This window comes from Neophocaena asiaeorientalis, unplaced genomic scaffold (assembly GCF_003031525.2).
Source record: "Neophocaena asiaeorientalis asiaeorientalis breed wild unplaced genomic scaffold, Neophocaena_asiaeorientalis_V1.1 scaffold280, whole genome shotgun sequence".
NCBI lineage: Eukaryota > Metazoa > Chordata > Mammalia > Artiodactyla > Phocoenidae > Neophocaena > Neophocaena asiaeorientalis.
Window position 1 is genome coordinate 6724698 of NW_020185321.1, and position 26523 is coordinate 6751220.

The 26523-nt window shown below is 39.5% G+C and overlaps 2 protein-coding genes across 5 annotated transcripts in view; one reads left to right on the top strand and one right to left on the bottom strand.

The window, feature by feature from the left end:
* The window catches only part of ZNF345 (zinc finger protein 345), a 15051-nt gene extending 11346 nt beyond the window's left edge, over positions 1 to 3705 (bottom strand). Inside the window, exons 1-3 of the mRNA XM_024733898.1 lie at positions 3597 to 3705; positions 2667 to 2722; positions 1110 to 2145 (exon numbers count right to left, since the gene is read on the bottom strand). The gene's annotated coding sequence lies outside the window, so the exon portion shown is untranslated. The remainder of the gene's footprint in view (positions 1 to 1109; positions 2146 to 2666; positions 2723 to 3596) is intronic.
* A 576-nt stretch (positions 3706 to 4281) lies between these two features.
* Positions 4282 to 26523, top strand: part of ZNF790 (zinc finger protein 790) — a 31624-nt gene continuing 9382 nt past the window's right edge. Inside the window, exons 1-5 of one of the 4 annotated variants that reach the window (XM_024733853.1) lie at positions 4282 to 4357; positions 6593 to 6725; positions 20037 to 20116; positions 21338 to 21464; positions 21722 to 21817. In XM_024733853.1, coding sequence (XP_024589621.1) covers positions 20108 to 20116; positions 21338 to 21464; positions 21722 to 21817 — 232 coding nt within the window. In that variant the 5' untranslated portion in view covers positions 4282 to 4357; positions 6593 to 6725; positions 20037 to 20107. Of the gene's footprint in view, positions 4358 to 6592; positions 6726 to 9823; positions 10144 to 20036; positions 20117 to 21337; positions 21465 to 21721; positions 21818 to 26523 lie in introns of those variants that run through there. The other 3 variants (XM_024733854.1, XM_024733852.1, XM_024733855.1) reach the window with 3 other exon arrangements.

Sequence of the window (26523 nt, forward strand, 5' to 3'; positions counted from 1 at the left end):
TGGGGGAGGGGGTTGAGGGGGCTGGGGAAGAGAAGTGGAAAGAGTAGTTAAAAAAGAAATATAATATAGGGAGAACAGCAAAAGGTACCACACAAATCTGACTTGATTAGACAAGAATGTTATTAAAATAAAAATATTAGACAATAAATATCTACATCTGTATCTAAGTCTATATCTCGTTTTTATATTCCCCGCTTCCAAAAATGTATTTGAGGAGGCTAAGATTAAAGAAAAAATTTTAATCATACACAAAGGTCATACATCATAGGTATTCAATGTCAAAAACCCAGGCTAAGATTATTACTACAATTGATCATTTCTGAAGTGCTCAAATTCCTGGCAGTCAACGCAAAAGGGAAATACTATATACGATGGATTAAATTATTCCTATTTGCCAAGGACTATTTTTTTTTTTCTGGCAGCGCCTTGTGGTATGTGGGATCTTACTTCCCTGACCAGGGATCGAACCTGTGCCCCCTGCATCAGGAGCTCGGAGTCTTAACCACTGGACCGCCAGGGAAGTCCCTGCCAAAGACTATTTACAGGAGATAATCAAGACTTTGATGAGAAACATGCAGAAAATATAATATCAATTGAGAGATTCATGTTATTAGAAGATTCCCCAAATTTCTACTCACATAATTATAGACACAATGCAATTCGATCAAAATCCCAACAGATGTTTGAGTGGAACCAAACTATTTCAAAAATGTATATGGAATATGCAAAGAAACACAAACAGCCAAGACATTCTTGAGGAACAAGAAGGTAAGAGGACTTGTTCCAAATATTATAAAGTCACAGTGAATAAGATAGCAGAGTATTGCTGCAAGGGGAGACAAACAGAGCGATGGAACAAAACATAAAGTCCAGAAACAGATGTGGCCATAATGGTCACTTGATTTTTGGCTACAATGGCACTGCAGCTCAGTGTAGAAAAGATGAACTTTTCAATAAATGATACTGGAGCAACTGGATACTCACATGGGGGATAAAATGAAATTGAATCCCTACCCTACACAAATCAATTCCAGGTAGTGTAAAAACATACATGTTAAAGCTAAAAACGAGGAAGCTTTTAGAAGAGAACACAAAAAAATCTTCATTACCTTGAGGTAGCAGAAAATTTCTTAAACAAGCACTATTGAAAAAGGTTTCATCACATTGAAATCCAAAACCTCCATTCACCCGAAGACACCAGAGTGAAAAACCAAGTCAGAGTAGAAGATAATATTTGTCACATGTGCAACTGACAGTAAACTAAAATATAGAAGATACATATTATGTATATATACAACTGCTATAAATCAGAGAAAAACAACCCAGTTAAAAATTGGCAAAGTATTTGAACAAGCATTTCACAAAAGAGGATATCCAGGCGGGCAAGAATTAGTGTTCAATTTCATTGATAATACAGGCATATCAATTAAATGTGATAACACTAGGTATCTACCAAATTGGCAAAAATTTTAAAGTGTGACAATGCCAAGAGCTGGCATGACTGTGAAACAAAAGGAGCCTTTTTAAACTGCTGATTCAAGTAAAAACCTTGCATAGTATATTTAGAGAACAGTCCGGCACTGTCTAGTAAAATTGAATATGCGCAAACCCAATCCCTCAACAATTTAATTACAATTTTAGTATATATATTAAAGAAATACAAGCACATGTGTACCAAAATATGTGCACAAAACATTTGTAGTCACATTGCTTATAGCAGCCAAAAACTAGAAGCAAGTCAAATGTCCATGAAGAGTAGAATAGATAAGTAGTAAACTGATACTATTATACAAGATAGTATATAGAGAGCAATGGAAAAAAATGAACTGTAGTTATAGGAAATATGAATGAAGCTCACAAACGTTTTTCATGAAAAAAGACACAAAAGAATGTCTATTCATACAAAGATAGAAAACAGACAAAAACTAAATCTATGTGGTTTTGGAATTCATATCAAAGCTCTAATGAAAGACAAAGAAATGATCACAGTGGTTATCACCAGAAGAGCATAATTGTTTGTGATTGTGGAGGGGTACATCAGAGGCTGCTTTAGAGATGGCTGTATTCTTTTTCTTGACCTGGGTATTCCTTACATCGGTCTTTATAATTATTTGCACAAATGGGTGTTAAATGCCATTTCTGTATCTAATTTGAAAGAAAAAAAAAGACAGACATTCAAATAATATGCACCTCTAAAAATGTTTCCAATATTAAATTATGTGGGGAAATACTTAAATATAATTTTGTGTGAAAGTGTAGGCTATAAAATGGTAAATGCTGAATAAAATCAATTTTTAAATATCACATTTTATATATGTACATAAAACATACTGGGAAGAAATTATCAAAAAGTTAGCATTGGTTTTAACTGGGAATTAAAATTTTCTTCATTGGGAATTGTACTTTTGAAATTATTTAAGATAATTTCATTTTATAATAAAAAAGAAATATATTTTTTTAAGAGAGCATAAAGAAAAATTAAACCATTTGTCAAATTAGGAAGAGAAAGTCACGTGTGTGGGTTGGGTTTTGAAGCAAATCACATTTCTCGAAAAATTCCATAGATCAGGTCACCTGACAGGCAAGAATTTTCAAGAGAAGGAAACCAAGTCATATCCTGACATAGAAAAGAGGATTTCAGGAAACAAGGGGAAACGACAAGCTACCTTGCAGGTGCCTTGTGGATGTTCAACAGCCATTCTTTACTCCACTCTGGAAGACTCTGCAAGCAGAGAAGAGTTGGAGAGAGAGAAAGGAGTCAGGAAAAACCAGGCTCTCTGGGAGCCCAAGTCAACCTACCTACCACCCACCACCTACAGATATTAGGTCAGACAAGTCTTGGGCGTCCTGCTCAATACCAGCATTACAGACAAGCACGGTCATTTGCAGTTCTGGGCAGAATGTGTCCCTGAGCTCACAGAGGTCTCCTGGTAAAAGAGCGCTGGAGTCACAAAGGCACAGACAAAGGCGCCCCACATCTACAGTGCTATATGGATACATAATCATAGGAACTCACACCACGGGCACACAGGCACCCCAAACCTCAACAAAATGGGCTGCAGACGGCCACGCAATCATACACACCCCGGGGACAGTCAGTCACAATCGCAGTCACAGGCACCCCCACGTACTCACATTCCCAGTGACATACATCATGGGGACACAATGACAAATTCACACGCACCCTACCACCAACAATATCACACACACACACACACACACACACATCCCAAGGAGAAACAGACACAAATCTCACAGTTAAGCCATCCCACACCCACGGCTCAGCAAATGATCATAAATACACACACACACATCCCAAGTATATACACAGTTTTACAACCGCGGTCAAGGAACCTCACACTCGCAAACAGTGCCACACCCGGTCACACAGTTAAACCCCCAACACACCTGCACAATCAAATCCACAATCAAGCCCGTCTCCCGCCCTCACAGTTTGGTACAAGGTCACACAGACACAGAGACACAACCACAATCAGACACACACTCCTCACGATCGCCCCTTCCCAGCTGGCTCCCGTAGACGCCGGAGGTTCCAGACACTCCCGGCTCCAACCCCGGGCTCCAGGCCATCTCACCTACGACTCCTCCGGTCTGGTCAGCACCGCTCCACTCTACTTGAAACAAATAGAGTCCAGCACCTCGCACAGCACCCTGAGGCCGTTTGCCCCAACCCGTCAGAAAATCCCGTCCACTCCTCAGGAGAAGGTCTAGTTCTCGCGGGAAGGAGCACTAGGCCTAGAGGCCTCTGGGAGATGTAGTCCGGAAAGCGACAGGCTACCAAAAGCTATCTCCTCTTCATCCTGATTCCCCCTGGCCGCGGAAGCCTGGATCCGGCAGCGCACCTGAGGCTTCCGCGAGTCTCAGCTGACAAGAACTCCCTCGACCAAACTTTAGTCAAGTCGACCGCACTGACTCCATCACCCTGCCCAGTGGCTATAAATCCCCAGCTACTGTTACATACCCAGTTGAGTTCAATCTCTCTTCCCTATTGCGATAGTCTTTATAATAAGCCTTCCTTATCTGTTTACCTTGTCTGGTGCAACTTCTTTGACACATCCCAGCCTCAAGTTGCGGTTCTTTCAGGTTTTGGCGCTCACCCTGCAACATCCTGGGCCTCACGGCCTGCTGGGAAATGTAGTCCAGGACTTTGCCAGCGGCGGAGTGGACCCGGCCAAGATAGACTGCGTTCCCTAGGCGCTGAGGCGGGACTTGGCCTCAGTTAAATGCCCAGGAGGCTGATAGGAATTACGCTTTGCCCTGGGAGCGCGCAGATGCCTAGAGGCAAGCTGCTGCGGAAAGTGTCGGGGAGCCAGAAGAGCGAACCCGAATGCAGGACGTGAGTGTCTGGGACCAAAGCAGCCTAGGGTGTTTGAAGGGGAGAAATCCACAAGCCCAGTCACGTATGCGAGAGTGGGTGAAGGAGGGCCCGAGTGTGAGACCGTGATGAGATTGCGTGTGTGACTACATTTAGGGGTTAGTTGAATGGAAGAGAGACTGCATGCAGGTAAAATTGATGAGTGTGAGAGAGAGGTGGGATCAAGATTATAAGTGGCTTTGTGAGGATGGAGGGTCATATTGTGGGCTTGTGTGGTTGGGAGTAATTGTGTGTGTGTGCACGTGGTAGGGCAAGATTGTGTGTGTATGAAAATATGTGTGTCATCACGTGATTGTGGGCCACTGCATGGGTGGCTGAGATAGTGGAGGAATCTGAATCCTCTCAGCCTCATTTCCTCTTCAAACTGAGATAATAGGATATGTCTTCCTGTAGATTCAATTTTAAGGAGAAAAAGCTCCCTGTTGATATAATAAATAACTTATACCATTTTAATATAAACACTTAAGATTCCAAACATTTTGTTCTGGAATAGAATACTGGATCAGTATGGCTTTTTAAACAGGGTGTATTTTATTATGGGGGTGCCTGTTTTGGGTTATGTCCACAAACTTATCCCCAGACGTTTTTCTCTTCTCTGTTCCTTGGGAGACATTGATGAGGTAAATATTCAGAGATGTGATTGTTCAGTTCAACCAGGAGGCTCAGCCACAATTAAAAGATGTTTAGAGGAAGTTGTATAGGTATATGATGCTGGAGAACTAGAGCAACATAGCCACATTATGTATGGATAACTTCTTGGTATAATCCAACTTTTGAAAGTAAAGTGACATCTCTGATATATTTAGAATCTTTACATGGCATAATGGGTTCAGCTTTGAGATGTAGGCTTCAGATATTCTCAAGCCCTCTGTGACATGATTGTATATGCTCAACCTTTAAGGCAAAAGGTTATTTACTTTGTTCCTCTTTATATGGTAATTTCCTTAAAGGCCCAAGGTCAGTCTGAGTTTGGAGATGGTGCTTGAATTCAAGCTTTTTGTGATTTTCCTATATACAGGCTCTCACATCACCAAACTGCATGAAATCTTCAAGTTAGGACAAGAAAATAGGCCATAGGTGGTGAGTAGAAGAAATGAAAAGGAGTGGGAGCCTTTTCTGTATAAGTGAATGAGTGGGAACCAGGCAGATGTGCCTGGGACAAGGGAGAGCACAGATAGATGTTCAGTGAGGCAATTTACACCATAAAATGTTTTCCAGGTTTTGCTATATAGACCCTACTCTTCTTGAGTTTTAACTGATGTGAATCCTTCACTCATCATTCTTCCTCTATCAGTGCCCTCTTTATTTAAGCAGATCCTAGAGGACCATATTCTCTTCATTTTCATAGCCTACATATGCAGTCAGTCCTTCATATATCTGTAGTCTTTTAAAACTCTTATGTTTCATGCTGCTGTTTCTTCTTATTACATTCCATTTTCTATCTTTCCATTGCTAAAAGCTTCAGGGTTATAATTTACCATTGTCATTGACTTCCCACAGTCATATTTCAGCAATCTCCTTTACCATGAGAAGCTGCTAGCTTAGAAATCATTGCTACTTTCCTCTTAGCTCCCCTCTCTGCCAAGTGTTTTTACTTCATAATTGTTTTTAAAGGAATCATCTCATCGCTTTTAAAAATTTAAATAAGGTTATAGTGAAAAAAGAAGTCTCCCTTTCAGTATTTCTCTTCTCCACATGTATCTACAGTGACTAGTTTCTTATGTTAACTACTTTGAGTTATTCTATGATTATACCAACATATCTGTATATATAACATCTTTATTTTTCACAAATGTTAGTATAGTATAAAGCACCTTGTTTTTTACTCACTATTATTTCTTAGAAGACATTCCATATTAATATATATTCCTTTTTCTTATGGTGGTATAATGCTTTATGGTTGGGGAAATGTCATACTTTAACTAATACTATGTTAGTGAATTTTTAGGATGTTTTCAGGTTTATGCAATTTTGGAATGAAATCCTTATATATTCAGCTTTGCACAGATGTGCATGTGCATCTTTCGATTTCTTCTAAGTGCTGGGTCAGAGGTTATGTATAAGTATTTGCAGTCCACAAAAGATGAATCACTTTCCATTTCCACCAAAAAATTTATGAAAGTGCCTATTTCCTCTTGCTGTCAAAATGTATTTCTTCATTCAGCAGATATTTATGGAGCCCTTTATCTGTGCCAGGTGCTGTTCTAAGCCCTAGGAAAGCATCAGTGAACAAAACGGTCCAAATTTCCTGTCCTCAAGGAGTTTACATTCTAGTCTGGGAAAGTGACCAGTGAACGTGTAAATGAAGTATATAGTGTTCCAGATAAAGGTAAGATCTGTAGAGAAAAATGAAGCTTGAAAATAAGATAGTGAGTGACAAGGGAGTTGTGATTTTAAATAGAATGGTTAGGAAAAGCCTTCCTAAGAAGAAAATATTTGATCAAAAACAAAAGGAAGAAGCAGTGACATTTGAAGATATTTGGATAAAGAGCATTATAAGCAGAGAAAACAGCTAAACATAAATGCCATAAGTTAGATACAAGCCTGGTGTATCCAAGGAGCAGTAAATAGGCCAGCATGACAAAGTAGAGAGTAGTAGATGAGGTGAAAGAGCTAATGAGAGGACAAATTATGTAAGGCCTTGGAGAATATTTTAAGAAGTTTGGTTAGTCTTAGCAAGATGTAAAAGCAATAGTGGGTTTTGAACAGAAGAGTGACATGATCTTATATTTAAAAGACATCATTTGGGGTGCTGAGTAGAGAGTAGGGTGTAGGGGGACAAAAAAGGAAGCAGGGAAACTAGCCAATGGGCTGTTGGAATAATCCAGGTAAGAGATAATGGTGACTCGGTCTAGGGTGACAGCAGTGGTAGTTAGGAGAAATAGTTGGATTCTAGATATATTTTGAAGATAGAGCTAAATGGATCTGGTAATAGATTTGATGTGGGATATGAGAGAAAGAGAGGAACCTAGACCAACCCAAATATTGCAGCCCAAGAAACTAGAAGACCAGAATTGTCATTTACTAAGATAAAACTATAGAATGAGCAAGTTTTGGTGGGTAGATCAAGAGTTTGGTCTTTGCTCTGCTAAACCACTGAGATCAGTGACATAAGAGGAGAATTCTAAGGAAATCTATTAGGATAAAACTAAATATAGTAACAGGTTGTTTTGGGTTTAATGGTGACACCCCAGAGATATGTCCACATCCTAACCCCCAGGACCTGTGAATGTGACCTTATTTGGAAAAAAGGGTCTTTACAGATGTAATTAAGTTAAGGATCGCTAGCTGAGATTATCCCAATTATCTGGTTGTGACCTAACTCCACTTACAATAGACAAAAGATAGAAGAAGGCTGTGTGAGGGCAGAGGCAGAGACTGAAGTTATGCAGCAACAAGCTAAGAACACCTGAGTCTAGTTCTGATTGTTGCTTTGTGTTTTGGGAGTGTCTTGATTTTTCTTGCCTTTTCATATGCCTTGAAATTTGTTGTTGTTGTTGAAAGCCAGACATTTTGTTTAGGACAGTAGTGTGCAGAAAAGGATTAACGTAGCAGACCTGAGACTTCTTATCCTTAGAAAGACCTGCTTGAAGTTTGGCCCTTGGCTTGCAACTAGAACTTGGATTTTGAGAAGATTCCCATTATCCTCACTGATAAGAATGGCTTACTGTGCCTAAAGTGTTTGTGCAAACAATGTAATTTATGCTAAATACCTGCTTTCCTTCTGAGAGTCTGAAATTCTGGTATGTGCCAGGCAGAGACTGCCTATGTGACCAGGCTCCAATAAAAACCCTAGGTACTGAATTTCTAATGAGCTTCCCTGGTTGGTGCTATTTCACATGTATTAATGGCCTGGGTAACTCTACTGGGAAAGGATCCTTGGAAGCATGTGGCTGGTTTTTCCTGGACTTTGCCCAATGCACCTTTTCTTTTATGCTGATTTTGCTTTGTATGTTTTGCTATGAGTTCTCCCAGTGAATCACTGAACCTCGGAGGGAGGGTTGATCTTGGGGTCCTGCAACACCATAGTAACTGAGGAAAATAGTTTTTATCCCTGAATGGGGGCATACATTTACTTCTGCAAAGCCTTTAGTGTGGAGTTTTGAGTTAATCCAGTTAGGAGTTTTAACAACTCAGCAAGGTAAGAGAGTCATACAATTTGATTGCATTTATGTAAATTTCAAAGATAGATAAGTGACAAGATATTATTACATTAACAATCAGGATAGTGGTCAGCTGGGGTCTGAGGGGTCAGAAATGATCATATAGGGTGGGCGTTTCTTCTTGAGGTACCCACAGTTGTCATGGTACGAACGTGGGTTGGAAAAGAATTTCCAGACACAAGGCAGAATGAAAAGAAGATAGAATTTATTAGAGGGAAGGGTTGCTGCCAGAACAGCGGGCCGACTTCCTGATAGCCAGGGAGACCCTGAGCAAGGGTTACTGGTCTGTTTTTATAGCCAGGGAACAAAGGAACCTGCGAGTCATCTGCTGATTGGGCAAGGTATGTATACTTTCAGTGTGCAGAGCGTGAGAAGAACAGGACAAATATCTTTCCTTATATGGGACGGGAAAGGGACAGGGCATGCTGCTTGGGAGGGCTCTGGGACATTGTAATGGTCGCAATGTGACAGAGTGATAAGAGTCCTGTAACTCTTTGTTACGGCAACGTTGGCCCTTTGAGTTTATATTGTTCTTTGTCCTTGGAGCACCACAACAATGTACTGTTTCTTCAGTTGTATGGCGTTACACTGAACTTACACATTCTATGCGGTATTCTTCAGGTGTTTTCTATTTCACAATAAAAAAAATTAAAGAAAAAATATTTAAAGGTTACCTGATGATTTTGAAAATACTGAAAAAATTACTCCTCCATCAGAAAGTTTAGATATACATCTAAATGACAAGCACATGGGAAAGGACGCAAATGAGAAAAGCGGGCAAGTATTAACTTCAGCAAAAAGAATGGCTCAGACATGAATAACATTTACACAATACGAATGTAACCATGAACATTAATTTAAACCACTTTAAGGGGAATTGGAATAAGGTATTTGTCCGCTGATGTGAAGGATATTATACCTGGGTTCAAGGAGGAGCTCCAGTGGCTTCACAGACAGGGGACACCCCTCTCCCTCTCCCGAGGGGTGCCCCATAGATCCTCCCCTTTATCCTACCCTCAAGCCGGGGCTTGTGGGATAAGAGGTTTCCACCCGGCCAGGCCGAGGCGCAAAACCTTTCTGCCACATCATATGTGTCACATGCCCAGGCGGCGAGCTTGCAAAGAAAAGAATTACACGCTCCTTCCAGAGGTAGTTTCCACGGCTCTGGACTACATTTCCCAGGGGCCATCGCGTTCACGGCTACTTCCCGTCGAAAGACCGAGTTGGCTTATGGTCCAAGTTCTCAGAGAGGGCCATTTGTTTGCGGAGGAACAGCAGCGTGAACTCAGCAGTTGAGACTTGCGTTCTAAACGCGGCCTGGAATTCGTTGACGCTTGCCAAAGATAGAGAGGTGTGAGGACAATGGTCTTTGCCGAGCGAAGTGATAGGGTCCAATACCGAGGCCTGTGAATGGAGACCACTAGGCTCTGGGCTCTTAAAGGTTGTCCCGGCTCCAGTCATTTCCCAGTGTCCGCCGTATCCGAGGCAAAGTTCTGTCCGCACACCGGCCCTTTCAGGACCATAGCAGGGGTCGTGCGCGAGTCCCTGAGGAACATCCACAGCTTGAGGGAACCGCAAAGTCGAGTGAGTCTAAGACCCGGAAGCGGAATGACCCCTGAGAGGCCGAGGCCGCCGCTGTGGGGGAGGGCAGTGAGGGGCTAACATTTTCGGAGACTGAGGCTTTACCAACCAGCGGGTGTGAGAAGGAAGACGGTGGGGAGTTGAGTATGTGTGTCCGCGCGCGCTAGCGATCGCGACAGGGAACCTTGGATGCTTGTGTGAAATTGATACAGAAGCAAGGTGTGGGAGTGATCGCACGGGAACCGTAGAGGTGTGTGTGTGTGTGTGTGTGTGTGTGGACGGTGCGCTGGTGACCGTATGTGATTGTAATTTAGGTGTGACTGTGCATGTATATGATTGTGACTGCGTCACCCTGTGCGTGACCGTATGTAAATATGGTAGCCGCAACTATGGGGCCAGAGACAAAGAATTGAGCGTTGCGTTTAGTAACATTCACAGTCATTCGTGAATGTGTGGAGAGCAGTTTCTGTGGGGCTATTAGTTGGATTGGAGTAGGGTAACGTAGAATGAGGGGAGAGGAATGGGAGACAGTGTAGACCACATATTCGAAGAGTTTTTCTGTAAATATGAAAATGGAACAGCAGCTGGTGTGGGAGAAGTAACCTATCGGTATGCTGGTGGGAATGAGCCATGAGAGAAGGAAAAGAAGTACAGGTAAGTGTGAGTAAGCCAGACTCATCTGTGTGGTGTGTACTGAAATTGCAAGAATAAAAGAAGGGTAGTAGCATTGCAGCGAGTGAGCCAGGAGCTCAAGTTTTGAAAAAACAAGGGGAAGGAAATATACAGTGTTTGGTAGATGTCAGCAACAGTGAGGTGGTGGTGAGTTATATATGATCTCTTGGCATGAAATTCAAAGGTAGAGCTTTTGTGGAGGACAAAGGGAGAAAGGTCTGAGAGTAATACGAGCAAGGGGGACACCTGCCCCACTTCCAGACCCAGTGGCAAGAGGCTGTAGGGAGGAAAAACAAAAACGTAGAGAGGGCTGCGAGAGTCCTCTGGAGAGAGCCAGGTTTCTGTTAGATCCAAAGGTGAAGGGAGTGTTCAGGGAGGTGGTTGAGGATAAAAGAGGGGTCTATGACTGTGAATTCCAGAGGGCATATTGGAAAGTGTCAGGAGTTGCGGAGGGGTGAGAAAATGGGACATCCAACAGATGGGGAGTAGAGTGTCTGAAAAGAGAGATGATCAAGGAGCCTAGGGCTTTTTATGATGCACATAAACATGGATGCAGGGGATACTGATGCTTATTCTGGTTGGATTCACGGCAGTGTTGGAGAGGTAGTGCTGGGCTAGAAAGGGGGACTTTTTTTACATCTTTACTGGAGTATAATTGCTTTACAATGGTGTCTTAGTTTCTGCTTTATAACAAAGTGAATCAGTTATACATATGTTGCCATATCGCCTCCCTCTTGCATCTCCCTCCCTGCCACCCTCCCTATCCCACCCATCAAGGTGGTCACAAAGCACCGAGCTGATCTCCCTGTGTTATGCGGCTGCTTCCCACTAGCTATCTACCTTACGTTTGGTAGTGTATATATGTCCATGCCACTCTCTCGCTCTGTCACAGCTTACCCTTCCCCGATGTCAGTTTACATTCCTACCAACAGTACAGGAGGGTTCCCTTTTCACCACACCCTTTCCAGCATTTATTGTTTCTAGATTTTTTCATAATGGCCATGCCAACCAGCATGAGGTGTTACCTCATTGTAGTTTTGATTTGCATTTCTCTAATAATTAGTGATGTTGGGCATCTTTCATGTGCCTCTTAGCCATCTGTATGTCAGTGCCAACCAGCATGAGGTGATACCTCATTGTAGTTTTGATTTGCATTTCTCTAATAATTAGTGATGTTGAGCATCTTTCATGTGCCTCTTAGCCATCTGTATGTCTTCCTTGGTGAAATGTCTATTTAGGTCTTCCGCCCTTTTTTTTTTTTGCGGTACGCAGGCCTCTCACTGTTGTGGCCTCTCCCATTGCGGAGCACAGGCTCAGGACGCGCATCCACGGCATGTGGGATCTTCCCAGACCAGGGCACGAACCTGTGTCCCCTGTATCCGCAGGGGGACTCAACCGCTACGCCACCAGGGAAGCCCCTGCCCATTTTTTAATTGGACTGTTTGTCTTTTGATGTTGAGCTCCGTGAGCTGTTTGTATATTTTGGAGATTAATCTTTTGTCCTTTGTTTCATTTGCAAATATTTCCTCCCATTCTGAGGGTTGTCTTAAGTCTTGTTTATGGTTTCCTTTGTGGTGCAAAAGCTTTTAAGTTTAATTAACTGCCATTTGTTTGCTTTTATTTCCATTACTCTAGGAGGTGGGTTAAAAAAGATCTTGCTGTGGTCTATGTCAGAGTGTTTTTCCTTTGTTTTCCTCTAAGAGTTTTATACTGTGTGGTCTTAACCAGATTCTTAACCACTGTGCCACCAGGGAAGTCCTATGTGATCTTTATCATGCAATGATAGTGATACCATGTGGTAAAATAAATTAGACTGTAGCAATAATCAATACATTGGCACCTCCTCGGTGGAAAGTACAAATAGAAGGAAATGAAAATTTGCTTAATAATTTACTTGCTTTCAATTTCTATTTTAAATGACTGTCTTCATATCATTATTCCTAATACCGGGAGCTCTTTCTTTTCTTTCAGCATTGCACCTAATTCCTATTAAAATATGTTTTTCTTTGCCCTTTAAGAAGGCAGTTGTTAACAATAAATATTCTATTAGCTATGTGCTGCACATTCTTCTAAGAGTAATTAATCACTTCAATAATCCATGAGGTACAAAGTGTTAGTATCCCAATTTTTTTTTTCAAGAGTTTTGCTTGTTGCATTGTCTTTTTTTTTTATCTTTATTGGAGTATAATTGCTTTACAATGGTGTGTTGGTTTCTGCTTTATAACAAAGTGAATCAGTTATACATATACATAAACACTCAGGCCTGGGGGAGGGAGGGGTACAGATGTGGGGTGAGCCTGTGGCGTCAGAGGCCGGCGTTACGTTGCACCAGCCTGAGGCACGCCATGCGTTCTCCCGGGGAAGTTGTCCCTGGATCCCGGGACCTGGCAGAGCCAGCGTTCAGTAGGTGTTCTGTAGGAGTTGTTACATGTGTATATGTATTTCTGGTGTATATGTGGGGAGGAAGGTGATCTCCGCGTCTTACTCTTCCACCATCTTCCCAGGAGTCTCGAATGGTGGACTTTTGAGAATTCCCTCTGAAAGAAGGAAGCTGAGGATGGAACATTTAAGAGTGGTTGGGGTAGGCAGAATAATGCCCCTGCAAGGATGTCTGGACACCTGTGAATGTGTTACCTTACAAGGCAAAAGGAACTTTGCAAATGGGATTAAGTTAAGGACCTCGAAGTGAGGAGATTATCCTAGATTATCCAGTTGGGCCCAAACTAATCACCTGGGTCCTTAAAGTCAGTAAATCTTTTCCAGCTGAGTTTAGAGTCAGAGAGAGATGTGATCACAGAACAGTGGTCAGAGAGATGCAAATTTGCTGGTTAGATAAAGGAAGGTAGCCTTGAGCCAAGGAGTGTTGGTGGCCTCTAGGAACTGGATAATGTAAGGAAATTAATTCTCCCCTAGAGCAGAAAGGAACACAGCCTTGCCGACACCTTGCTCTTAGCCCAGTGAGAACCATGTCAGAATTTTACCTAACAGTAAGATAATAAAGTTGTATTGTTTTAAGCCACTGCATTTATAACTTGTTACTCAGTAGTAGGAAACTAATATAGTGGTATAGTTTTTTAGCCTCAGTTCTGTGGAAGGGTTTTGAACCGTGTGACATGAGGGGAACTCAATCCCTATTGATAAAATTTAGAACTTTAGGTAAAGCTCGTAGGCTCCCTCTTGTAATTTACAGTTTTACTGCATTGTGATATTTTTTTAACATTGGAATTTAATGAATTTTTCTTCATGATCTAACATATGGTCAGCCTATAGTTATTTGTTTTGCACTTAGTTTATCTTGGATTGAGAGAAATGTGTTAAAATTCTCTATTATTAATGAAATTTTATCTTGTACAACCTGTAACTTCTGCTTCATGAAACTTCTTGCTGTTAGTTGATATATAGATATTCATAATTGTTATATGTTTACTGAGAATGGTAGACTTTAGTATTTTAGCATTCTCAAGATCACGGCCCTTGCTTATTTGTTTGTTTGCATTTTGTCTTGTATATTTCTCCATAATTTGTAAAATAACCCTTTTTTGAAGTTTATCATATATACAGACAAGTGTATACATGATGATACAAACAACCAATACAATCAAAATTGTACACCTTGAGTTACCACAAAGGGAACACCCATGTAATAAGCACCCAGATCAAGAAATAAGCCATTGTCTGCATTCCAGAAGTCCCTCTTGTGCTCCTGTTCAGTCAGTAGCTTCCCCAAAGTAACCACCATACATCAGTTTCATCTGTTTTTGAACTTATGTGTAAGTGGAGTCATATAGTATATAACCTTTTGGCTTCTTTTGTGCAACATTGTGTTTATGAGATTCATCCGTATTGTATGTAAATATAGCTTACTGTTTGCATTGTTAAATGCACTGGTATTCCAGTGCATGAATATACCAACTATATTTGTCCATTCAACAGTTGTCATACAGTTGATAGACATTTAGAACTCTTTATGTCCCTTGTACCAGAAGGACAGCTTGGCTGCATGTCAGATCTTTGACTCTCTCATTTGTTTTTCCACAAGTATATTGTAGGAGCTACCTCACTATTTGGGGCACTGAATTTAGCAGTCTAATGACAACTGAATTTCCTTTTTCTTATAGGTGACTTGATATTTTTATCTTGATTCCCCATGGATTTTAGTCTAATAATTTTATTAGGAAATGTTTTGCTACAGACAATTTGAGTCATTTTCTCCAGCAGTATAGTGTGTATTTTCATTATGCATATTCATGCATTATTTCAGAAAATTATTCTTGAATGTTAAAAATGTAGTTTTTAATATTCTCTTCTTGATCTGGATTTCATCTCTAGAGGCTCTGCTTAGTTGCAAGTTAGCGTCTCCCTCCCACCCTCCCTATCCCACCCCTCTAGGTGGTCACAAAGCACTGAGCTGATCTCCCTGTGCGATGCAGCTGCTTCCCACTAGCTATCTATTTTACATTTGGTAGTATCATGGGATATTGAATGTAGTTCCCTGTGCAATGCAGTAGGTCCTTGTTTATCCACCCGATATATAGTAGTTTGCATCTGCTAATCTCAAACTCCCAATTCTATCTTCTCTCACCCCCGCCCCATTGGCAACCACAAGTCTGTTCTCTATGTCTGTGAGTCTGTTTCTGTTTTGTAGATATGTTCATTTGTGTCATATTTTAGATCCCACATATAAGTGATATCATGTGGTATTTGTCTTTCTCTTTCTGACTTACTTCACTTGGTGTGATAATCTCTAGGTCCATCCATGTTGCTGCAAATGTCATTATTTCATTTTTTTTAATGGCTGAGTAGTATTCCATTGTATATATTTACCACATCTTCTTTATCCATTCATCTGTTGATGGACATTTAGGTTGTTTTCATGTCTTGGCTATTGTAAATAGTGTTGCTGTGAACATAGGGGTGCATGTATCTTTTCAAATTATAGTTTTGTCTGGGCATATGCCCAGGAGTGGGGGTTGCAGGATCATATGGCAACTCTATTTTTAGTTTTTCGAGGAACCTCCATTCTACTTTCCATAGTGCCTGCACCAAGTTACGTTCCCACCAACAGTGTAAGAGGGTTCCTTTTTCTCCACACCCTCTCCAGCATTTATGATTTATGGATTTTAATGATGGCCATTCTGACTGGTGTGAGGTGATACCTCATTGTAGTTTTGATTTGCATTTCTATAATAATTTGCGATGATGAGCATCTTTTCATGTGCCTGTTAGCCATCTGTATGTCTTCTCTGGAGAAATGTCTATTTAGGTCTTCTGCCCATTTTTTGATTGGGTTGGTTTGTTGTTGTTATTGAATTGTATGAGCAGTTTGTATATTTTGGAAATTAAGCCCTTGTTGGTCGCGTCATTTGCAAATATTTTCTCCCAATCTGTAGGTTGTCTTTTCGTTTTGAGTATGGTTTCCTTTGCTGTGCAAAAGCTTATAAGTTTGATTGGGTCCCGTATGTTTATTTTTGCTTTTATTTCTACTGACTTGGGAGACTGACCTAAGAAAACATTGATATGATTTATGTCAGAGAATGTTTTTCCTATGTTCTCTTCTAGGAGTTTTATGGTGTCTTGTCTTATATTTAAGTCTTTAAGCCATTTTGGATTTACTTTTGTGTATGATGTGAAGGTGTGTTTTAACTTCATTGATTTACATGTGGCTGTCCAGCAAGTTGGACCACTTCTGACTTTCATTTTTTTCTTATAATAATTATCATCTCTTTGTTTCATTTTGTTCCATTTGCTAACTTAAACATTTTTTTAAAATTTATTTTATTTATTTATTTTTGGCTGCATTGGGTCTTCGTTGCTGTGCGCAGGCTTTCCCTAGTTGCGGAGAGCAGGGCTACTCTTTGTTGCAGTGCATGGGCTTCTCATTGCGGTGGCTTCTCTTGTTGCAGAGCACGGGGTCTAGAGTGCAGGCTCAGTAATTGTGGCACAATCGTGGTTTACGGGCTCTAGAGCACAGGTTCAGTAGTTGTGGCACAGGGGCTTAGTTGCCCCTTAGTTGCTTAGTTGCTCAACTTAGTAATTGTGGCACATGGACTCAGTAGTCGTGGTTTACGGGCTCTAGAGCACAGGCTCAGTAGTTGTGGCACAGGGGCTTAGTTGCCCCTTAGTTGCTTAGTTGCTCCACGGCACGTGGGATCTTCCCGGACCAGGGCTCGAATCCGTGTCCCCTGCATTAGAAGGTGGATTCTTAACCACTGAGCCACCAGGGAAGCCCCATTTTCTAACTTTTGTATTTTTTGTTCCATGCTGTACTTTCTGTAGTATTTGTCATATGTTGTGCTCTTTGTAATTATTCTTCATTTCTAAAGTGGTTTTGCCTATGAAGTGGTTCTCTTTCATTCTTGAATTGGACTAGCTTTCATATGTGGTCTGCCTATCACTTCCTCCCCTTTCCTGAGATCATTGTATGATTTGTGCATGTAGTCTTGCTTCTGAGCTATGATTGTATCATAACTTTTAAAAATCATAACTTTTAAAAATTCATATTGGAATGTGGGTAATAATTTTAATCTTCTCTTAAATTTTTAGTGAGTTTTCTTTATACATGGGGAATTTGGACACTCTTTTCAAACTTTTATCTAACATTATCTTTGGACATGTTGTTTCTAATTGTGTTTTTGGAATGTGATTTTTTTTTTTTTTCGGTATACCTGTCACTGGCACTTTCCTATGAAAAGGTGAACAGGGCAAAGGTAGTTTTTTAGGTTCTTATGCTCAAGAGTTCCTTCCTCTGTTACTACAATAGAAGACAGTTTCTTTTAAAGATAACCTCTCTGAATATCCAGGCCTTCTTTGTTGTTCAGAACCTAACCTGGTTCAGGAAGACCCCTACTATCAGCTCTGAGAGCCACAGTATCTTCTTTTCTGCAATTAAAGAATACAGTCAAGCTCCCAATTCATTCAATGAGGCTAGTATTACCCTGATACCAAAACCAAACAAAGCTTATCTCATAAAATTATGATACAAAAATCAACAGGGCTTCCCTGATGGCGCAGTGGTTGAGAGTCTGCCTGCCGATGCAGGGGACACTGGTTCGTGCCCTGGTCCAGGAAGATCCCACATGCCATGGAGCGGCTGGGCCCATGAGCCATGGCCGCTGAGCCTGCACGTCCGGAGCCTGTGCTCCGCAATGGGAGAGGCCACAACAGTGAGAAGCCCGCGTACCGCAAAAAAAAAAACCTCAACAAAATGCTAACAAAATCCAGCAACATATGAAATGAATTATGCAACCTGTCCAAGTGGAGTGTGTCCCAGGAATGCAAGGTTATCTGAACGTCCAAAAATCAATTAATGTAATGCATTATATCAATAGAATAAAAAACATAAATTACATGATCATTTTAATAGACACCAAAAAAGCATTTGACAAAAGCCAGTACCCTTTCATTATAAAAACACTATAAACTAGGAATAAAAGGGAATTTCCTCAATCTCATATAGGTTATCTATAAAAATCCTACAACTATTAATGGTGAATGTCTGAATGCTTTTGCCCTAAGATCAGTAATAAGACAAGAATGTCTGCCTTTGCCACTTTTATTCAATATTGTACTGGAAGTTTTAGCCAGGGCAATTAGACAAGAAAAAGAAAAAGCATCTGGGTTGGAAAACAAGTAAAACCATCTCTATCTGCAGGTAACATGCTCTTTTATATAGAAAATCCTAAGGAATACATACCCCAAAACACTGTTAGAACTAATAAATAAGTTTAACAAAGTTTCAGGATAAAAGATCAATAAATAAAATCAATTGTATATTATACACTTGGAGTGAACAATCCAAAAATGAAATTAAGAAAGCAGTTCCATTCACAGTAGTACCAAAACAAATAAAATGTTTAGGAATAAATTTAACAACTGAAGGTGAAACTCATACTCTGAAAATGACAAAACAGGTATTAAGCAAACACTTGTACATAAATAATCATAGCAGCGTTATTTATAATAGCCAAAAGGTGGAAACAATCCAAATGTCCATTAACAGATGAAAGGGTAAACAAAATGTTGTCTGTCCATACAGTGGAATATTATTCAGCCAGTATTTCAGGAGTGAAATACTGATACATGCTACAATTTGGATGAACCTTGAAAACTTTATACTAAATGTTTTCACAATTTTGACAACCAGTCACAATAAGTTCACATACTATATTATTCCATTCCTATGAAAATCCAGAACAGGAAATCTGTAGAGACAGAAAGTAGATTAGTGGTTACTTAGGGTTGAGAGAGAGGTGGAGGGAGAGTGTAGGGGGTTGAGGGGACAAGGAGTAATAGCTAAAGGATACAGGATTTCCTTTTGAGGTGATGAAAATATTCTAAAATTAAGTTGTGGTGGTTGCACATGTTAATTTGCTAAAAAAGATTGCTCACTTTAAATGCATTAATGTAGAGTATATGAACTATGTATCAGTAAAACTGCTTAAAAAATAAAAGAATACGGCCTATGTGTTTTGCCACCTTAAATCTCCCTGACATCTCTATGCCTCCTTTTACCACCTCCACCATCAATCACCTTTTCATAGCATTCCTGCTCACATACGCTCATTGAGGGTGTAGTCTACTCCTCATAGGAATGAATGTTTCTTATGTCTTCTTTGGAGAAGTGTCTATTTAGAGCTGCTGCCCATTTTTTGATTGGGTTGTTTGTTCTTTTGATATTGAGCTGTATGAGTTGTTCGTGTATTTTGGGGATTAATCTCTTTTTGGTTGCATTGTTTGCAAATATTTTTCCCATTCTGTAGGTTATCTTTTCATTTTGTTTATGGTTGCCCTTAGTTTTGTGGTATGAGTGCTTTAGATAAAAATGAGTCAGTAAGTATTATACACTTTGTGGGACATAGAGGAGATAGATGAAAGGCCACTGTCGTACAGGGAAGTACACAGGAGGGCCCTGGGCAAATGCACTGGGCTCCCAGATTGGAGAGTTTCCCTGGGGATGTCTAACTTTGGGTCCTTATTGTTAAAGGGGTTATTCAGAGCAAGTCAGAATGGCCTTATCTCATATCCCGAATATCCTGATCCGTGTCATGATTTAGCATTACTGATTGGACTGAAACTTCATCCTGCTGTTTGAGTCTCTTGGGTTTTGGATAGGGCCAGAATTTCTGCAGATTCCCTCTGACCTTCCTTCAAGGAAGAAAATGGTATTCTTACTCCATTTGAAAGATCTGAGGAAAGCCTGACCTCTCATTATTCCTTCCCTCTAGCTCTGCTTTCTCAAGACTGCTTCACCGGGAGAGGAATCTAGAAGACTGAACGACTCTTGGAATTTTAAGTTATGGCCCATGTGAGTTGGAATTTCTTCTCTCCAAAAATATAACCATTTATATCACATCATGTCAATATTTTTATTCCTTATCCTTAAACTGCTTACCTGAGTCACTATTCAACGTGGTAAGTGATAGTTGTGAAACAGTCCAGTGCCTTCCCTAGATGTCCCTCTTCTCTCCAACATGGCATTCAATACTTCCTGTGACCTAATACTTTGACAGAGTACTGAAGGAAAATATATTGTTTAAAGGAAATAGTAGAGACTTTTAAAAATCAAAACTGTGGCTCAACAAGGTGGAATTGTGTGACTAAAAGGGACCCACTACGTGAAAGCTTTTATTTACTCTATATAATGGGGTGTTTCAATTAAGAAAGATGGGAGTTGGTGTTAGCTGGTATTCATTTTAGTAGTGGCACTTTGTCATGCTTTTAGATAGAGAATATAAGAGGAGGTTGAGTTCAGAGAGATCTGGGATTTTGCCAGGAAATCAATGAGAGAATAATATCATTAACAAGACATGTGCTGATAATCAGCTGACAGCCTAGAGATTTTATACATTCTCCACAGAAAATGGTATTCAGTTAGAGAGTGTATCTCTTAAGAATCCTTTCAACTTCAACTAATAGAAAATTCAAGTAAAAGAAGCTGAAAGAAAACTATTCTCACATAGTAAATCTGGAGTTGATTATTCCAGGCTGTTATAGCCTCTTGGTGGTATCAAGAAAGAACTCATATGATATCTGTTATTCTGGGCTGCCATCCTGTTGTTTTGATGTTTGTTACAGGAAGGCCATAACAATGTTGTGACTGAGCAACAGGAGATTTTTTTTTTTTTTTTTTTTCGGTATGCCGGCCTCTCACTGTTGTGGCCTCTCCCGTTGCGGAGCACAGGCTCCGGACACGCAGGCTCAGCAGCCATGGCTCACGGGCGCAGCTGCTCCGCAGCATGTGGGATCTTCCCGGACCAGGGCATGAACCTGTGTCCCCTGCATCGGCAGGCGGACTCTCAACCACTGCGCCACCAGGGAAGCCCAACAGGAGATTTTAAGAGCATATAGGCACTTGGCTTCAGGGACACTAAATTCCATATCATTTCCCCCCACGCTACAGGCAGCCAACTCCAGTTTTTTGCTGAATGTATGGACCTCTTCCTGCAGTTCCCTTTTCCATCTTTTCCCTATCCATCTAAAAGATTTCTTTTAACTTCACTGTTGATGTTTGGGTTTGTCATTTCAGCAGTTGATGATGTTCAGGGATGTAGCTGTAGACTTCTCTCAGGAGGAGTGGGAGTGCCTGAACTTGGAACAGAGAGCTTTGTACAGAGACGTGATGTTGGAGAACTACAGCAACATGGTCTCACTGGGTAAGATTCAGAATTTGACCCGAGAAATTCCTGATTCCTACATTGTGAACTTTTGGATTGCCTTTCAAGTGTCTAGGGGGATTTCTGACCTACTTCTGGGAAAATGGTTTGTGTTTTATAAATTTGGCAATAGTCATCATCATTGGGAAACTCCATCTTCCCCATCCTTTATGCATTTTTCTTGCCCTTTCTAATAACTAAGGGACTTATGGAACCCTTACCATGTGGTAATTTCCTATTTCTTATTTTCTGATCAGGACTTTGCCTTTATCAGCCAGATGTGTTCTCTTTACTGGAGAAGGGGAAAGAGCCCTGGATGGTTTTGAAGGATGAGACAGGAGGACCTTGCCCAGGTGAGTGAGGGCTGAGCAGGCGCAAGGAGGCCATCATTGCAGATAACACCCAGCTGTTTAGTAAGTCAGTAACATCTCTATAGTACTGGTCTAGAATTTCCTCCTCAGAGGCCAAAAGCCTGTGGATAAAGGCCTGAGACCTAGAAATAAAAGTAACGTTTTCAACATGAATTTCCAACTGAACCTTCTCTTCAACTCCAAATACCACTCCATTTCAGTGCTCTCATTTTTCCTTCATGTTACAAAAATGTAAATGCCATTCTTTTTCTCCAGTGGTCAGTTTATCTATGGTTTGGATTAAGTTTCTTCCCATTTCTTTTTTTCCATTTCTATATTTGTAAATTTCATCACTCTAAAAAAACATTTTTGACCCTGTTTTTCATTTTACCTGCTATCTCTTGAATTTTTCTTATTTTGCCTAGTTTCTCCTTGCTTCTGCATTTTCTTCATTAATTAACTCTTTCTTTTAAGGAACATTTATTGATTTTATAATTTCATTTTAGGTTAAGAAGGGTTAACAAAGAGTCTGTAATCAATTAAGAAACTTGGTATTCTTTCCTATGACTGGAACATTTTCATAAATTTCTGCAGAGTAGGCTTTACATTAAGAGAAGGCCTAATAGGCTACTTTTTTATGGTTTCTTGCTACAGTGAAGAGGAAATGGCAGGAGAGAGGTTAGGGCTATTGGAAGACAATGAGGAGAGAGTACAGTGTCATAAAAGACAAGTCCTGGCTGTCAAAAGGAAGCGAGGGGTATATTTGGCAACTAGATGGTAATTGATGGATTTTCTGTTATGGGCAGGAGTCAGTTTGAAATAACTTACTCTTGGAGCTTCTTTTTTATTGGAAATATCAAGGAAAGAAAATAAATTTTATTTCCTTATTGGAATCATGTTTCTAAATTCCAGAACCTATATTGATGTTTTAAAATTGTTCTTTTTCCAAGCTATTGATACATGGAAAAACTTGAATGAATCTCAAGGATGTTATGCTGAATGAAAAATGCCAATCTCAAAAGTGTAATTGACCTATAACATTCACATACTATATGAATTCATTTATACAAAATTCTGGAAATCACAGAGTTAGAGATTGAGAACATGTTAGTGGTTGCCAGGGGTTAGGAATGGGCAGGGAGCAGTGGTGGTGGTGGTTATGACTATAAAGAGATAGCATGAGAGAGAACATCTCTGTGGTGATGGACTATTTCTGTATCTTGATTCTTGTGGTGATTACAGGAATCCACATATGTGATGAAATGACATAAAACTGTACACATATATTGTGCCAATATTTATTTCATGATTTTTATATTGTAGTATAATTATGTAAGATGTATTCATTGGGCAAAACTGGGCAGAGGGTACACAAGACTCTGGAGTATCTTTGCAAATTCTTGTGAATCTATAATTATTTCAAAATAAATGCTTTTAAAACTTACTTTGTTCTATAAGGTATATACAGTTTTCTCTTATATTTTTATTCCCTAAACACTACCACATATGTTTTTAATTTTAGTTTATTTTCACATATTATAATTATACTATTATATATTAAGGTTGTTCTGCATTTCTTGTTACTGAAGTTACCACTCTTGGTACACGTCAGTTATTCCTGGGATTTTTCTGCATTAGATGATACTTATATTTCAGGTATGAGATTCCTTAGCCAAAGGGTTCAAAGTTAGAAAATCATGTGCCCAACTAATTTAAGATACTTCATTGAAAAAAGTTATTTTAAATCATACAAAATTAAATGAATACTGTAAATAACCTGTGCTATTTATTTATAACCCATAACTGTTTCATCCATGTTTCAGTAGAGGACCATGACATGTTCTCCCTAATTGCAGTTCTGCCTATTCTTTCTTATATCAACCATTCCAATAATTCATTCTCCTATTTCTTGGTTCTGTTTTGTTAAAAGGGAGTGGGAATTTAGGCAGTCTAACTGTAGATGCTTTATTTTTCCCAATCTTTAAAAAAATTTTTTTATTGAGCTGTAATTGACATATAACGTTATATTGGTTTCAGGTATACAACATAACGATTTGATATTTGTATACACTGTGAAATGACCACTACAATAAGTCTAGAGATCCTCTATCCCCATACAAAGTTACAAAATATGCCATATAATATTATTGACTATAACCACCATGCTTTGCATTGTATCCTCATGACTACTTTATGTTATGACTGCTGGTTTGTACTTCTTGACCCTCTTCACCCATTTCGCCCAACCCCTCACCCCTTTGGCAACCACCATTCTGTTCTCTGTGTCTATGAGATTTATTTTGCTGGTAGGTTTTTGATTACTGATTCAATTTCCTTACTACTAGTAATCAGTCTATTCTGATTTGTATTTCTTCATGGTTCAGTCTTGGAAGATTGTATGTTTCTAAGAATTTATCCATTTCTTCTTGGTTGTCCAATTTGTTGGTGAATATTTGTTCATAATAGTCCCTTATGGTCATCTGTATTTCTTTGTCATCAGTTTTAACTTCTCTTTCATTTGATTTATTTGAGCCCTATCTCCTTTTTTCTTAGTGAATCTAGCTAAAGGTTTGTCAATTTTATTTTTTTAAAGAACCAACTCTCAATTTCATTGATCTTTTCTAGTATCTTTTTTTTTTTGGCTGCACTACATGGCTTCCAGGATCTCAGTTCCCCAACCAGGATTTGAACCTGGACCACAGCAGTGAAAGCCCAGAATCCTAACCACTAGGCCACCAAGGAACTCCCTCTAATATCTCTTTAGTCTCTATTAGTGAGTCTAGTCTCACTATTAGTCTCTTAGTCTCTATTAGTAATTAGTCTCTATTAGTCTCTTTACTGATCTTTTATTTCCTTCTACTACCTTTGGGCTTAGTTTGTTGTTCTTCTTTTTCTAGTTCCTTTAGGTGTAAGGTCAGATCGTTCATTTGAGATATTTTTGTTTCTTGAGGTAGGCCTGTATCACTATGAACTTCCTTCTTAGAACTGCTTTTGCTGTAAGACATCGATTTTGGTATGTTTTCATTTGTCTCAAGGTATCTTTTGTTTTCTTCTTTGATTTCTTCATTGACCTATTGGTTGTTCAGGAGCATGTTATTTAATCTCCAAATATTTGTGATTTTTCCAGTTTTCTTTTTGGGATTTGTTTCCCATTTTATACTGTTGTGGTCGGAAAAGATGGCTGATACGATTTCAGTCTTCTTAAATTTATTGAGACTTGTGGCATACTATATGATCTATCCTGGAGAATGTTCCATGTACACTTGAAAAAAATGGATACTCTGCTGCTTTTGGAAGGAATGTTCTATATATATCTATTAAGTTAATATGGTCTAATGTGTCATTTAAGGTGCATGTTTCCATATTGATTTTCTGTCTGGATGATTTATCCATTGATGTGAGTGGGAGATTACAGTCCCCTACTATTATTGTATTGCTGTCAATTTCTCCCTTTAGGTCTGATAATATTTGATTTATATATTTTGGTGCTCCAGTGTTTGTTGCATAGATATCTACAAGTGTTATATCTTCTTGTTGTATTGACCTCTTTATCATTATGCAATGCCCATGTTTGTGTTATATTATAGTCTTTGTTTTAAAATCTTTTATGTCTGAAATAAGTATAGCTCCCCCAGCTTTTTTGTTGTTGTTGTTTCCATTTGCATGAACACTCTTTCCATCTCCTCACTTTTAGTGTGTGTGTATCCTTACACCTGAAGTGAGTCTCTCGTAGGCAGCAGATAGATGGGTCTTCTTTTTTATCCATTCAGCCACTATATGTCTTTTGAATGAAGAATTTAATTCATTTATATTTAAAATAATTATAGATAGGATATACTTACTGCCATTTTGTTAATTATTTTCTGGCTGTTTTGTGGTTCCTCTTCTCTTGCTCTCTTCCCTTGTGATTTGATGAATTTCTTTAGTGTTTTTTTTTTCCAGATTCCATTCTCATCTTTTCTGTATTATAGAATTTTGTTTTGTAGTTGCCATGAGGCTCACAAATATCAGCATATATGTGTGTGCGTGTGTGTGTGTGTGTGTATGTATATGTACACTCTACTTTAAGTTGATAGCAAGTTAACTTGAATGCATCCTAAGACTCTACATTTTTACTCCTCTCCTCCCACATTTTGTTTCTGATTTCATATTTTACATCTTTTCATTTTGTGTATCCCTTTACTAATTATTGTAGTTATATTTATTACTTTTGTCTTTTTTTTTTTTTTTTTTTTTTTTTTTTTTTTTTTTACTTTTTTTATGACTCTGAAAGGCCAGGAAGCATTTTTTACTTTTGTGTTTTTTTTTTTTTTTTTTTTTTACTTTTGTCTTTTAACTTTTATGTTAGCTTTATAAGTGATTAGTCCACTACCTTTACTAGATGTTACCTTCACCACTGAGGTTTTTTTTTCATATGTTATAGTGTCCTAACTAGTGCCCTTTTCCCAGCTTAAAAAAGTCCTTTTAATATTTCTCGTAAGGGGCTTCCCTGGTGGCGCAGTGGTTGACAGTCCGCCTGCCGATGCAGGGGATACGGGTTCGTGCCCCGGTCCAGGAAGATCCCACGTGCCGCGGAGCGGCTGGGCCCGTGAGCCGTGGCTGATGGGCCTGCGCGTCCGGAGCCTGTGCTTCGCAGCGGGAGAGGCCACAACAGGGAGAGGCCTGCGTACTGCAGAAAAAAAAAAAAAAAAAAAAAATAAAAGTAAAAG